Genomic DNA, 15,085 nt, shown 5'->3' on the forward strand with positions numbered 1-15,085 from the left:
TATTCTCTCCATCTCTCAGCTGGTGCTGGCCCTTCCTCAGACACTGCTGAGTTTGTCCTGGTGTATCATCAGGGGTGCAAAACCTCACAGATGATGTGCAGCAGTGGTTTCTTCAGTCCGTCCTCACTCTGGACACTTGCAGTTCTTGCACATGGAAATCAAATGTGTGATAAGCTGCAGGATTCAAACACAAGTTCCACTTATAAATACATTTTCATGCTTTTATTAAACAATCCGATAGAAAGAAAAAGAGAGAGTACAGGACAGACAGAAAAGTGATGGGTGGTATACACTATTACAAAACTGCAAAGGAGAAGGAGTCTTTTCTGTTTGTGAATTAGCAGTACTAAATAAGTAGAGTTCCCAGCTGGTACAGTGGCCAAGTTTGATTCCTATGAATAAAGCACCTTTCTTTTAGCTTAACAAGTGAACCGTCACCTTTAATAAATGTTGAAGTCCGTTTGGCCACCGAACAGAGGCCGCAAAATAACCAAGCTAACATTAACAGTGCAGTGAATCCTACTTGTGCTGTGATATTCAGGACTGAAAACCAGGCAGCATTCACATACTTTCATCTTGTTCTGTCTGTAGATATATTACTAACTTTAATTATCCATGAAATTGTCACAGTTCATGTTTTAAAGTAAAGGCTTTAAAACTAAGTAGAACCTGAACCGCGTTAAGTACTAACATCACTAAAATCAGATTACTTTACCAACATGTGGCCAACAGTGATCTTTTAATGTTCTTCGTTATTAAAACGTTTGTATCACCGCATAAATAAGTGACATAAAAGTCAGTACAGTGGTCCCTCACTATGACGCGGTTCACTTTACACGGCCTCGCTCTTTCGCTGATTTTTTTTTTGGCAGGCTTTTTTTTTTGTCTTTGTTAACAGCGCATTGTGTTCTGCATCCTGATCGGCTGTAGACCATTGTCAATCAATCTCCGCCGTGCTGTGTCTCCTGTACAGTACAGAATGCATTCAGCTTATCAAATTTACATAAATCTTCGATCTATCGCAGTGTGACTCTGAAGTGCTGTACTGTATGTTTTATAAGTTTTCTCCCCAACAAACACAACAATGTCGACGAAACGTTTTGCACCATCAAAGACACCTGCGGTAGCATCCAAAAGGCAGATGAAGATGCTAACCATCGCACAAAAAGTTGGACTTCTGGACATGCTAAAGGAAGGTAGAAGTTACCGTATTTTTCAGACCATAAGCCGCATCAGATTATAAGGCGCATTAAGCGAAATAAAACAGTCAGATAAGTCAAACTTTACTCAGCTCATTCTTCTAGCTCCCTGTACTTCCGTACCATTGATTCATTAATGTTGCTCAAATAGCTGCTATATTCCCATGTTCTGGACCTGAAAATAGGGTTTGATCTTTGGTTTCATTCTATAATACTGGACACATTTTTCTACTAAGGTTTGAACTTTGAGGGTGTTTAAACAAGAGAGAAAAGTGTGAAAATGTTCATGCCTGTCTGAGAAAAGTGTATAAAGTGTGTACTGAGGGGGTTTACAGCCTTAAAACATTTATAATAATTGTAAAAAGTAAAGTTGGCTACTTCGCAGATTTCACCTATCTTTGGTTATTTTTTGAACGTAACTCCCGCGATAAATGAGGGACCACTGTACTTTTAAAAGTTTACTCTTTGGCTGCCCCACTTGAGCCATTCCCCATTTTTTCTAAAAAAAACCCCCAAAATGCGGCACTATGAATCCTGGGATAGGTTGGGCCACGAAGGATACACCTGACCAATCCTTCAAATCCAGGGAAAAGGAGGACGCATTTGTGGGCCGCATTTGGAGCAGCCTTCATTGCCTGGCTTTGACGTAATCGGCCTTTAAGTGGGGCCTCCGAAGGTTGTGGCCTATGAATTGGGACACAGCTTTTATCTCCAATTAGAATCACTAATCACTAAGTGCATGTCTTTTGGCTGTGAGGGGAAGGTGGAGTACCCAGATGGTGCATTTGAACCCAGGACCTTCTTACTGTAACAGTGCTAACCATCACACTGTAGCCTGGAGATATTTAAAGGGGCTAAGTTTTATTTCTAATGTACATGTACATCTATATATGACTAGTTCTATTTGTTCATTTTTGTATATCCATATTAGTGGAAATTAAGTTTGTTGTTAAGGTGCTTTTATTTTGGAAGAAGAGGTCAAATGGAAGAGGAAGCAGAGACAGCAGGCCGCAAAAAAGGAGAGAGAGAGCGAGGAAAGAGCGGAGCCACGAGGGACCGGAGTGAGATGGAAGAGCCTGTGGTTGGATGCCACTAGCATCAACTAGGACACTTGTGAGGGACAGTGAGGATAACCCATCTCACGTCTACAGCTAAGGAACAGAATAAGGCAGAATGTGAGTTAGTGCAGCTTGGACTACCTTTGTATTTTTGCCCAGTAAACCAGTTAGCGGCTAGCTGGCTAGGGTAACCTAACCTACCGCTGTTGACATCATCCTTTGCAGTAAGATCGTAACGTGCTGTGTTTCATTTGAGAGAATACAACCCTGTCACAATTTACTCATGCTAAAGTAATTTTTTTGTTTGGATTTATCTTCAGGCAATGTTGAACCGGAGGTATTTCAGTAGGGAAAGCAATAATGATGGTCAAAGATGCAGATAGAATACTGGTATAATTTATAGAGGCTACTGCAAACTATAACATAAGTGAAATAAGCTGTTGAACTCTGTTGAGTTATCACAAGTGTTTTAGTGAGCAAGCTGCTCTCATAAAGTGAAGACTTGTTCGCTGCGCGTCTGCTCTGGACCAGAACTCTTTTTGCCCTCTAATGATGAGAAGAGCAGAGGATGTTTAAAAAGCAAACCCTGCCAAGTGAACCCACATAAAATATTTAATTATTTTAATTCCCACCTCTGTATGAGCAACCCATTACCTTCAGTTATGGGGCAGAACATGAGGTTTTATGAGCGTAAGGCCAGAAGCAGCAGATATATGCAGAAGTGCGTGTTTCATATGAGGAGGCCAGCTCTAATAAAGAACTACAGAACTACAATAAAGAATTTCAGTGACTCTGGCCAATTGCACGTGTTTTCACGTCGAGCTATAGGTGGCCCATGATGAATTGGATGAGATGGTGGAGTAAGTTATCACCCAACTCTTGCAAGCTCAGTTAGTAAACTGCTCGCATAAACTGTGCATACAACATACAGACACATATGGCGTAATAAGTGCTCAGTAAAAGACTATTAAATATTAGAATTTCACCTACCAAACTGATTTATTCTGTACAAAGCAACAATATTATTATTAGATGTTACATTTAAAATGCTCTGAAAGGCACCAACTGCCCAAATATGGTGGAAAGATTCAGATCATTAACTCACATCAGCAGGGGTGAGGCCAGCAGACATTTATCCATTGCAGCTGCCTCCGTTAGGATACCACTTTTCTTTTTTAAATCATGGCTCTAAATACCCCTTTTCATGCTGCAAAGTTGGAAATTTTAACATGGAACTCTATGAAAAATGGACTCACTTTTAGGGCTAGCCCAACATGGCAATTTGAGCAATTTGATTGTGTTTTTGTGTTTAAAAAAGTTGATTGAGGCTAGGATTTAAAACTGTTGGATTATATTCATGTTAGGGTTAGGGTTAGTATATTCAAGAGAAGGTCATCTACTTATTGAAAGGTTGGTGGTTTGATCCCTAGCTGTTTGAGTCTGCGTGCCCTGTATCCTTGGGCAAGACACTGAAGGACACAACTTTGTGTTCACCAGTGGAAAAAAAAAAATCAGTTTCATCAAGTCCCTTTTTATTTTTTGTATTTGTATTTTTTTATTTTTTGGAAGGTGTCTCATAATTTTTCTTAACATACTCGGGGATTTTTTGACTTAAGGACCTGAAATCTACACAGATTATTTTTCCTGCTTTACAAACCTCTCGAAAGCTGAATGTGACACTTAAATGGGTGATTAAGACGGATGTGTTTGGAGCAACGTGTATACATTTAAATAACATTCAGCGCTAGATATTGAAGTTATAGGAGGATCAGCGTCACTACATCTCCTAAAGCTCAATTATTTTTCAGCCGCCTCTCTCACACACTGAACCCTGTCTCTCACCCTCATTTCTTCTGTCCATCATTCAGCACCTATGCATCATCCTCTCTTTCTTTGAAATTCAGCTCACAGGCAGTCCATGTCAAAATGACTTATCATACATGATAACTAATATTGGATGCATAATTAACTGGAATTCATATGTTTTCGCACTATTTTTAAGTAAAAATTGTGTTTGAAGCTTCACACCAGCTACATTTCACATGATGCATATCAATTTTCAAACATCTGCTACGTGCAGACACCTGTGAACACTGGCTGCATGGACAGAAATATAGAACAAACCATTCTGTCTACTTTAAAATGAGTAAGCATCACCTTTGTGTTCTTCCTACTAATAAGTGCAAGAAATCTGGCCTGTAGGGTGGTGGCCACTAATAAGTACAAAGTAACAAAATCCAGTGACATTGTACACTCTTTCTTTACCCTGAAATGTGTGGACTGAGTGAAAAGGAGGCTTTTGCTGTCAGTGTGAACAAGAGAACAAGAGAAAATCTGCGTCACAGTGATGCAGCACTTCTGTAAACTTATTTAAGCCTTCATTTGAGTCAGAAAGAAAGACATAAAAAGACAAAAAAACAACTGTGGGTTGATTAGGAAGCTTGAATTCTGTATAATACTTTAAGACAGAAAACAGAAGATTTGCTTTAGTAAATTGATAGTTTAGCACTTTGACAAACTCTTCACTCTCTAGATTTGATGATCAGCACCGTGTCTATACACCAAAAATTAAACCAAAGGCAGGAGCTGATTAGCTTAACTTAGAATGAAAGCTGTTAACAGGGGAAAGGGCTAGCCAAACACGTGTCCAAACACGAGCTAGCAGCACTATTAAAGCTCACGAATTAACATGTTAAATAATTTGTTTAATGTGTTCACAACCGTGATCTGTTCCCATCAGTTTGACACTGCCAAGCAAACACACCACAGGAAGTCACAATAATCAGCCAAGAACTTGTTGCCACATGTTACTCACAGTGAAACCCTGGCTTTTCATTTTCACATTTCCCTTTGTAGATTAATCCAACACATTCTCACAATTCCCAGTTGCTCGCATATCATACTTAGTCAGGATGTTTTAGCACCGTTTCAATGCACGGGTATCCCATTTACAATTACATATTGATAGACTGTAGTATGTGGCTGGATGAGGACATATAGAAAGCGCTCACAGATGCTATTCCCATCCAGACAGGATGGGAATAGCATGGACCACACTACTTTCAGAATGCATTATCTTGTTTAGGACCACCCCTTTTTCTACTTTGACTTCACAGTCACTGTTTGGTTACGTTTAAGAAAAGAGGTTAAAATACACGTTAGACCCACAAAGCATCTGCAAAAAGTTTTATCATTAACATAGAGCTTATATCGCCCAGCTACAATCTCATTGCATCTGTCTCAAAAGTCAGTCTATCCACTATTCTTTGAGCATTCCTGTTTTCACTCTTAACCTCCTAGTACCTGGCATCCACATATGTGGACATCACATTTTGGGTTGTCTAGACCACAACACCAAATTTTGCTCTACAAGGGCCTGATATCCTCTTCTCAGAAACTACATCAGGTAAAAAGATAATTCTTTGTTTTTACATTCATCAGGTCCCGATCAGCCCAAATAGCAGAGAGAAATTAAAAATGCATGCCATGAAAGAGTTCGGGTCTTAGGAGGTTAATGCTAAGTTGGGCTACAGCCTTAGTCACACAGGTCTAGAAATCGGTTGGCCATTTCCTGGTTGCCAGCAAAAATGTGTATTGATTGACCAGTTGGCAAGTTGCTTGAAGTTGCTGGCTGTCAGTCAGTGAAATCAGACACAAAGACGATTCTGCACCAAAAACCTCCTTGTGATTATTTTTGTTACTAGTAGATTGCCACAGTTACCTTTAGTTTACATGGAAGTTGCTGACTTGTCTCCAAACACTTGCCACCTGACTGCCCCTTCCCCAGCCTACTTCTTCTGGAAGCTTCTGTCACGGCGGGGTGCGCCGATGTGTGCGGAAACAGGACCCAAAAGCAGATGATGACGAGGAATAGTAATGATTAACAGAAAAGTGAACCTTTATTGCGATGACGGCAGGAAATGAACCAAGAGACCAAAGCAAACAGGCAAAACACTAAGAAACAAAACACTAAGCTGGCAAAACACTAAGAAACAAAACACTAAAGGTACTAAGACCAAAAACTATAACTATGGTGGAAAATAAACAGGCTATGACTATGACTGTAACTCTGGTGAGATAAACAGACGAACTGACAATGGCATGAAGAAAACAAAAGGCTTAAATACAGACATGAGGTGATCAGGGGAAGTGGCGACACATGGGGGAAAACAGCTGACAGACATAAACCTAATGACAGGACCAGGAGAGGAAAGCTAAATACAATGAACAAAGAACACATGACATTGTCAGAATAAAACAGGAAATGACAACACAACTTAACAGACCTAATACGTGATGAAATAAATAGAAAACCCCAAAACATAGAAAACCCAGGAACAATAACTGCCTAAACTAAAGGCAAATAGGAAATAACACAAACTAATAACATATCAAAAAATACAAAGAAAACTCAGAGTGCTGGGTCGGAGACCCAGCCTGTGACAGCTTCTTCCTGTTGAAAGGGAGTTTGCCCATCCCACTGTTGCCAAGTGCTTGCTTATAGGGGGTCTTGTACTATTATTGTAGGGTTTTTGCTTTACAATACAAAACACCTTGAGGTGACTGTTGTGATTTGGTGCTATATAAATAAAACTAAATTGAACTGAAAAGCAGTCGTGCATAACTTTTATTTTGAAGGTTTCACTACAACTTGGCGAGTAGTTGGTGTCAATGCAAACTACAGGCAACAGTGGTAACCAAACTTGTCAGGGAATTTACATTTTTTCTACAGACAGGCGGTTGCCAGGGGATCACCAGCTGGTCTGTAGGCCTGTGAGAATGCAGCTATGTGGGATCTTCCCATGTGACAAAAAAGAGAAAAAAAAGTGGTATTTCCAAAAACTCCTTGAATCCCCAGAGCCTGGGATACACACCAGGCTACAAAATATCAATATGAAGGCCAGTGAACTTTTTCCTAAGAATACTTCTTCACAGGAGACATTTGGAGTTGCCACTGAATAAGAAGAAAGTGTCTTAAATTTTGTCAGGTGCCTGGTTCATTCCACACAAGCATTCTGAAACGAGTATTTTCAGTCATGCCTTTGCCTTTTCTCCCATGCCAAGTCAAAATAACTAATGAAAAACTAACATTTTACAGTTTACATTAAATACTGAAGTTAATCTGTAAAATATTTGGAAAGTTTTGCGTAGTAGTAACACAACAGTTCTTACTGATAGCATTAATGATGCCGACTGGACTGTTAAACTGAGGCAGCTAAATGGAACAAACAGCTAAACTTACTTTGTGTTTTTCCAACCTTTTCTTAAAAAGAAAAAAGGTCTGCTATTTTGAAATCACGTTAAGATATATTCGGATGAAGTGGACTTTTTTCATTCAGTAAGAAATGAGTACAAAGTTCCCATAAATCCTATTAGGTATTTTAAGGGACCATTTTGTGTCTCTTTCTTATGGACATTATTTTCTTTCTTTCTTTCTATGCAATTTAAGAAAATTGCATAGACAACCTTTAAATGAGAGTGAAATATAAAAATAATCGTTTGTAAGCCCTCCTGGCTGAAGGATGAGTCCTAATATATTTGGTTTCTTTAGCTAAATAACAGGGACAGGAATAGCTTAAGTGTTATGAATGAAAATTCCACACTGTCTAAACTGTGGTGTGTCATACCCAAACAATGTCACTAGATGCTTCTAGCAGTGAAAATACAGTCAGCTATTAAGTGGGTGCCATAATTAACAGTACATTTATTGTACTATTCGGAAATAAAGACCTCGGGCCTTGGAGTAAACACAGGCATGGAAAGCGCTCCAACCCTAATGGTGTTAGGTGGAATATGGAAGGAATGCTTCATCTGTCTCCTCAGTCAGGTTGAAAGGAGGTATTTAAGTGTGTCTAACATTGTTTTGCATCCTGAATGAAACATTTCAGCGTCATTTACGTTTATGTTATCCTCGCCGAGTACAGCCAGCACTGAACTGGTCTAACCCGGACTACTGATTAAGGAAAGGCATCCTTGGACTGGAAACTGATCTATGTAAGGAAGACATCCGCACATTTCAAAGGTTATTGGTCATCATGATGTTAAACATTTCAAGGAGGACTATTAATGAGGTGTTCAGGGAGGTAACAGTCCTTTCACATTGCAGCTGCATAACTTCGAGAGAGAGAGGGAGGAAGAGAGAAAGAGAAAAAAAAACTGTTTCCAAATTCAGTTTTATTCACAATGGTATCTCTCATTCCTTGTCTTCCTTTCTGGTTATGTTTTCTTTCTGTCCCTGCCTTCCTCCTCCCCTCTGTGTTATTCTCACCTCCAGCTCCCAAAACTGCAGCCTGGCTGACTCATCACTGGCCTTGCTATTAGGCTCCTGCCAACACTCACTGATTAAATCATAAAGGAAGAGAAAAATGAGCGTTATTGAACACACTGGGCCCTATGCATGTGCCAGTGATAAATAAAGAGAATACAGTAAACAAGGTAATAAAGCCAGCACAGGCAGTGGGGAGTGATATGTTTAAAGCATATTTGACAACTTAAATTCTCTCATGTCCGACCGGTACATAACACACATAACAGATGTACAGCGAGAGGATGGCAGAGTATAGACATGAGTTTCATCTGTGTTATTTAAACTGTGAGCTCTACAATTTAAGTTATAATAATATATTTATTTTCCATTAGAGGGCAGAAGAGTTCCAAAACGAGCTGAGAGACACAGAGACCTCAAAATGTTCTCACCTTGTAAATATGGCAAAGCGTAGCTGACTCATGTTGAAAGATTAGACATCTACCAAACACTGGACAACATTACGATCCCATCATAGTGCTTTTTCTGACTCGTGGCCTTCAAATGGAAACACAATTACTGATGTGACACCCCCTAGTGGCAGCGCACCTTAATTTGTAAAAAAAAAATTTTCATTTTTGGTATAGGTAAATAGTTAAAAGTTGTTGGGAATCTGTTTTGCAGCAGTATAGTTAAAGAGGAAGGAACGACTCTTTTTATGTATCAGATGAGGTTGTGTAATCTGCATTCACACGATGTCGGTTGCTACATCAGCCTCCAACAATTTAAGGAAGGATTACCACCTCTCTTGGTCTCAAAAAATATGTCTGTTAAACTATGGGATAAGTGAAACCTAGAAAACCTGATTTTGTGAAGGACTTTTTTTTTGTGTGTATTTTATTTTATTAATCTGTAAAATGTATGGATGGCAGAGGATAACACAGCATGCTAGTTCTGTTAGTTACCTTGTAAACATGAACTGTTCTCTGAAAATAAAGAATTAGAAAAAAGCACACAGATAATACAGATACAAATACAGAAATCTGTCAGTAAAAAAATAAATTAACATAATTTAACAAAACAAACAAAAAGGAAAAGCAGCACACGATAACAAATGACAAGTAGAGATTAGCTGAGGTGTATCCTGCAAGTGAAGTTCAACATAGCCAGGTTTTCTTTGAGTTAGCTGGCTTGAGAAAACCTAAACACCTCAGTCAGAGATAACAGCAGTGGCGGCTGGCCCATAGGGGGCGCTCGGGCTCCGCCCCCCCAAATGTGGAGGAGTAAAAATATATATTTTTAAAAAATTCATCAATGATAGTTTTACTATGTGTGTGCCCATATACAGCCAGGCGTATTTTAACATTTTCACCAGCTGACTCATTAAAGTTCAACCAACAAACGGTGTTTTTCTTCTTCTGGGGCGCTCGTCAAAGCGCCCTTGATATGCAGCGAAATAGCCTATCATTAAATGGTTGCCAGGGGAAAATAATAAATATTTGACCTATCAGCGTCGCTGAATTAAATGGTTTGGGGGCGCTTAAAATTGCGCCCCTGCAGAAAACGCGCGAAGATTTGCTGTTCTAGAATTTTACCTCAGTCAGTAGCCTAAGTGAGCTATAAGGTCAGAGAGAGACGATGGCAGCGGTATTGTTAACGGTTGAGGCACAGCCTCCCCCAAATTCGGTTAGATCGCTTCTAACCTACCCTTTTGCCAGAAGGACAATGGCAGAAAAACTGCAAGTTAAAGAGTTGGGACCTGACAAGCCCAAAATTCAACTAACCCAGGCAACGAAGGAGAAGTCAAAAGCATACAACAGGACTTTTTGTCGGAGTTGGTTCCAGCGCAAGTCGTGGCTGACAGGCTGTGGAACAGCTAATGCACTTTTTTGTTTCCCGTGCATACTGTTCAAAAGTGACAAGTGTGATTTGACGTGGACACAATCTGGACAAACCGACTTAAAGCACCTCTCCGAACGAATCAAGAAACATGAAAGCTCACGAGTTCATATGGACAACAGTGTAAAGCTAGCTGTGCTAGGGAAAACTAGCATAGCGGCGCAGCTAGATGATGGACATCGGATTGCTTTAAGAAGGCACAACGAAGAGGTAGATAAAAACCGTCATATTTTATCTAAAATCATCGATTGTATTAAGTTTTGTGGTGCTTTTGAGCTAGCAATGCGGGGACATGATGAAAGTGATTCCTCAGACAATCCAGGGATTTTTAGAGGTTTAGTCGACTTGATGGCATCAATTGATCACGACTTGAGGCAACACCTTGAAAATGCTACTGTATTTAAAGGCACCTCGAAAACAGTCCAGAATGAGATCCTGGATTGCATGTTGGCAGTTCTGAGAGAAAGGATCGTGGAAGAAGTAAAGGCAGCGAAGTTTTTAGCCATTCAAGCTGATGAAACCACTGACATTTCTACACACTGTCAGTTAGTCATGGTGCTAAGATACATTGACCAACGAAACCGTATTCAAGAGCGTTTTTTTGAATTCATCAAGCTACCCAATGCTTGTGCAGATGCAATAGCCAGTGCCTTATCGGAGAGGCTGCGCTTCATCCTCCCCCAGGGACAAGAGAGAAAGTTGATCGCCCAGGCCTACGATGGGGCCGCTGTAATGAGGGGTACCACTGGAGGAGTGCAGCGTAAGATACAGGACATTTATGCTAACGCTCACTACGTACATTGTTATGCCCATCAGTTAAACCTGGTAATGCAACAAGCAACCTCCCACATCCCTCAAATCAGTCACTTTTTTTCCGACATAGCAGGATTCGCTTCTTTTTTTACTAAATCGAGCAAGAGGACTGCAGTGCTTGACGAGGTGGTGGCGCACCGACTTCCAAGTGCATCGGCAACCCGTTGGAACTTCAACAGTCGTGCTGTGAATACAGTGTATGAACATAAAGACGATCTGGTGAGGTGTTTTCAGACCATCCGTAACAGTGAAGGATTTGATGCCCCTACAAAGAGAGATGCCGGTGGTTTCGTGAGAATGCTGGAAGACGAAGCTTTCTGTTTTTTCCTGGCCTTGTTTCACAAGATAATGCCACATGTAGACATGCTGTATAACCACCTACAGAAGAGAAACATCGATTCTGTCACCATCGCAGGGATCACCCAGACATTCATCAGCCGCATGCAGGCTATCAGGTAGGCATAAAAGCATAAATATGTAACCTAGAATAAATGTTAATTATCTATGCATAGATTCTATCAAATTCTCTGCATATATTCTGTGTTCTGTGACTTAAATGTTTAATGGAATTCAGATAATTTTGATTTATATCAGCCTTTGAAGTAATTTTATGAAAAATATTTGATTAAGTATATTTGATGAAGTATATTCCCAGTAATGATTTGATGTAGCCTATACCATAGGCTATTTCCTGAAATTATGGCCAGGGCCTTTATTTACTTGCACTGGTTTTCCCCCAGCCATTAAACCAGGTCCGGTTATTAATTAAATCCGGTAATTCCCGGTAATTAGAACACAACCTTTGTTTGGTTTGTGTTTGGTTAATATATCCCTATTCAGTTTTCAGAAGCCATTAATGAAACTTATGTATTGGATCAGGGAGGCACTTCCTAATCTGGTTGTGGATGAGGAGTACAGGGGACCTGTTCAAGACCCACCCACAAAGAGACGGAGAACATTGGGGGAAGACAGGCAACACCATTTGGCACTGGAGGTAAGCACTAGCTGCTTGGTCTGATTTAAATCGGATCATCAGATAAAATCTAATGACGATGCTGTCAGATGTCATTTGATATAGTGGTCATGACTGTTTTGTTTTGTTATGGACAGATTTTTTTTTTCAGAATAATGATTAACATGAGACATGTGCCAAAGTCTTACCACTGAATCTAACTCTTACCAATTATATATTATTGGATAGGTGTGCGACACCATTATGAGCCATGCCAAGGAGAGGTTTTCTTTCACCAAGCACCTTGTCAGCGCCACTCTGTTGCAAGGAGACTTGTTCCAACAACACAGCAAAAATTTTCCAGATGCAGCACTACAAACCACAGTGGAAGCCTATCCCTCATTGGACAAAGCCAGACTTAAAACAGAACTGTCCCTGATCTACGACAACGAGGAGTTTCAGAGTTGTAGTGGTGCGCTGGCGCTCTATCAGGTTCTGATGGAAAACAACCTTCAAGACACATTCACCGAAACTGTAAGTCTTCTTAACATCCTCATCACCACACCAATGACAACATCAGAATCGGAGAGGTGTTTCTCTACTTTAAAGAGGATAAAAACTTTCCTGAGAAACAATATGGCTCAGGATCGGCTCAACGCTCTGGCTATGCTGTCCATAGAGAAAAAACTCACACAAGAACTTCCTGATTTCAACACCAGGGTCATCGAGAAATTTGCCACTCAGAAAGACAGACGAGCAAAGTTCTTGTACAAATAAGAACCCTTAACCATATTTACTCTCTTTCTCCATCCCTCTCTCTTTCTCTCTTTAGCCCACCCCCCCAATCAGTTTACAGTTGTTGTTTTCAATAGTTATTTTTCATTCATTCAAAAAAAAAAAAAAAAATCTGTTCATGTTCATTTTTACAAATCTATACAAATGGCCAGAATATGGTTGTTCATTTTTACAAATCTATACAAATGGCCAGAATATGGTTGTTCATTTTAAATTTAAATTTAAATTGTGTTGTTTGATGTACTCATTAAATGGGTCATTTTAGTCGATATCATAAAAATTGCCCCCCCTGAGATTTTTTTCAGGAGCCGCCACTGGATAACAGATATCACAATGGTGGTTATCAGCTTTCTTTGTTAGTCCAGGCTTTCTGCTTCAGCTTCTGAATAAAATCTATCAATTAAGCATCACCTACTCCAATCAGAGACATTTTCAGATAAGGACAGGCTGGAGATGTATAAGCGCATAGAAAAATGGTTAAACAGTAAAATGTGATGCTGGTACTCCAAATAAAGCAATGCTGCAGAAAACAGTTAATTTTGGTAATTTGTTTCATTTATTTTACTAGCATAAGGCATGATCATTGGTAAAATAGATGCATTAATCTCACTTGGTGCTGCTGTTTAGTTCTAATGTGACAGCTTCACTTTCCAGCTCTGAAACTTCGAACGTGTTCACTTCTGACTCTGTCCCACAGCCTAATGAAGCAGATGTAGAAATCACATTATAGTGTGTCGCCAAATCATAGGGAAATTGATTTTACCGATTCAATCTTGTCAGTGATCAATAGCCTACAAATGCAACTAATTCATTTTTTTTTCAGCTCTGTGTTCTATTAGCTGCAATTTCAGCAGTGTCAAAGAGACTTCGCATCAGATTGGCGCCGAGCACAACGCAATGGACAGTTTGTGATTCTGTAACTTTGCAGTAATGTCTCGTTCAGTGCACAGTAAACAAAAGCATAATGCTCCGGATCAGCATAGGTACTATAGTAATCTAGGTAGAAAGGTAAAAACACAAAACTCAGACTTTAAAACTTTGACTTTCAGGTCATTGTACCTTCCTAGCCTAATAATCTTGCTTCCTAATAGTTTAGGATTTAGAAGTGGTGAACATGAGATGATTTTCCTCTTTTTGCCCTTTCCCATATTAACTAAAAAACAGATGCTGTGATCAAATTATATCTTTTTATGTCTCTGGTGATTCATAAAGTGCATGCCTTCAAAACCATTTACTTTCAGTTTAAAGTCTGTTCCACTTTCTCTCCGAAGACATCGCTCTAATGTTGCCTGACCTTCTTCTTTCCTCCTGTCTTCATAAATATAGCTGTCAAATCATCTTTTCTCCTCAAGACCAACATATATGAATATATCCTCAGGCCACTTGATGAATTCCTTCTGTTTTTTTAACTCCGGTTTGGTCTCTACCGATATTTAAAAAAAAATCTGGGTCTCCAGGAAATGCCAGTTTCTATCTCATAGACAAGAATCTGAAAATAACATAGAATCACGTCATGAGCCCGCTGAGTAAACATATTTCATAAAGACTTATTGAGACCTATGACGCCAGTGTGACGTAAACAGAGGGTGTGTCTCAAAGTGAGAGGCACTTTGATTCTGGGAACACCTCTGGCTCCTCACATCTTTGCGTCTCAGTTATGATCTGAGTAACATAATCAACAGCCCCAAAATAGCAGCTCCCACCTCTTTCCAGGGTATTCTGGAGCACTGATCCAACAACCTGCTTTAGCAGGATTTAGATACATTATTCTTCACGTCATCTGTGTGCTATGTTAAGGATATCTTTGCCGCAAGGAAACTGCACCTAACAGGTCGTCTCTTCCTGACACAAGACACTGACAAAGATCTTTTGGGCGCATAAACAGGGGCAGTTTATAATCAATCCTTCTACCTTTTGCAGTGACGTACCCATTTCATTATAAGGTGTGTGCAGTAAAGTAATCTGGTAGTCCGACGACGGAGAGTGAGTGCTGCTCTCTGTAATAAGGCAGTGGGGATGAGTCATCAGCGGAAGTGAAGCTGGGAAATAAGGAATGTGAAGACTGTGGCCTCTGGCTGAGATGAAAACCTCTGGTTCTAAAAGACAGACACACTTTACTCCTGTG

At 39.9% G+C, this 15,085-nt stretch overlaps 1 protein-coding gene across 1 annotated transcript; it reads left to right on the forward strand.

Annotated features, from left to right (window-relative positions):
• Positions 1-10,609: 10,609 nt before the first annotated feature.
• LOC146639796 (zinc finger MYM-type protein 1-like) lies at positions 10,610-13,015 on the forward strand. The gene is made up of 3 exons (XM_085355385.1): positions 10,610-11,668; positions 12,093-12,207; positions 12,415-13,015. Exons 1-3 carry the CDS (start codon positions 10,683-10,685, stop codon positions 12,940-12,942), a joined length of 1,629 nt encoding a protein of 542 aa, XP_085211511.1. The 5' UTR covers positions 10,610-10,682; the 3' UTR covers positions 12,943-13,015.
• The last annotated feature ends 2,070 nt before the right edge of the window (positions 13,016-15,085 follow it).

This window comes from Diplotaxodon limnothrissa, linkage group LG1 (genome assembly GCF_057381915.1).
Source record: "Diplotaxodon limnothrissa isolate DT_005_m linkage group LG1, D_limnothrissa_male_GT1.1, whole genome shotgun sequence".
Taxonomy (NCBI): domain Eukaryota; kingdom Metazoa; phylum Chordata; class Actinopteri; order Cichliformes; family Cichlidae; genus Diplotaxodon; species Diplotaxodon limnothrissa.

Excerpts from the sequence above, each read along its gene's own strand:
- LOC146639796 (XM_085355385.1), top strand. The coding sequence starts at position 10,683 with ATGCGGGGACATGATGAAAGTGATTCCTCAGACAATCCAGGGATTTTT. Across the intron at positions 11,669-12,092 it reads AGCCGCATGCAGGCTATCAG|GGAGGCACTTCCTAATCTGG; the intron begins GTAGGCATAAAA and ends GTATTGGATCAG. Across the intron at positions 12,208-12,414 it reads AACACCATTTGGCACTGGAG|GTGTGCGACACCATTATGAG; the intron begins GTAAGCACTAGC and ends ATTATTGGATAG.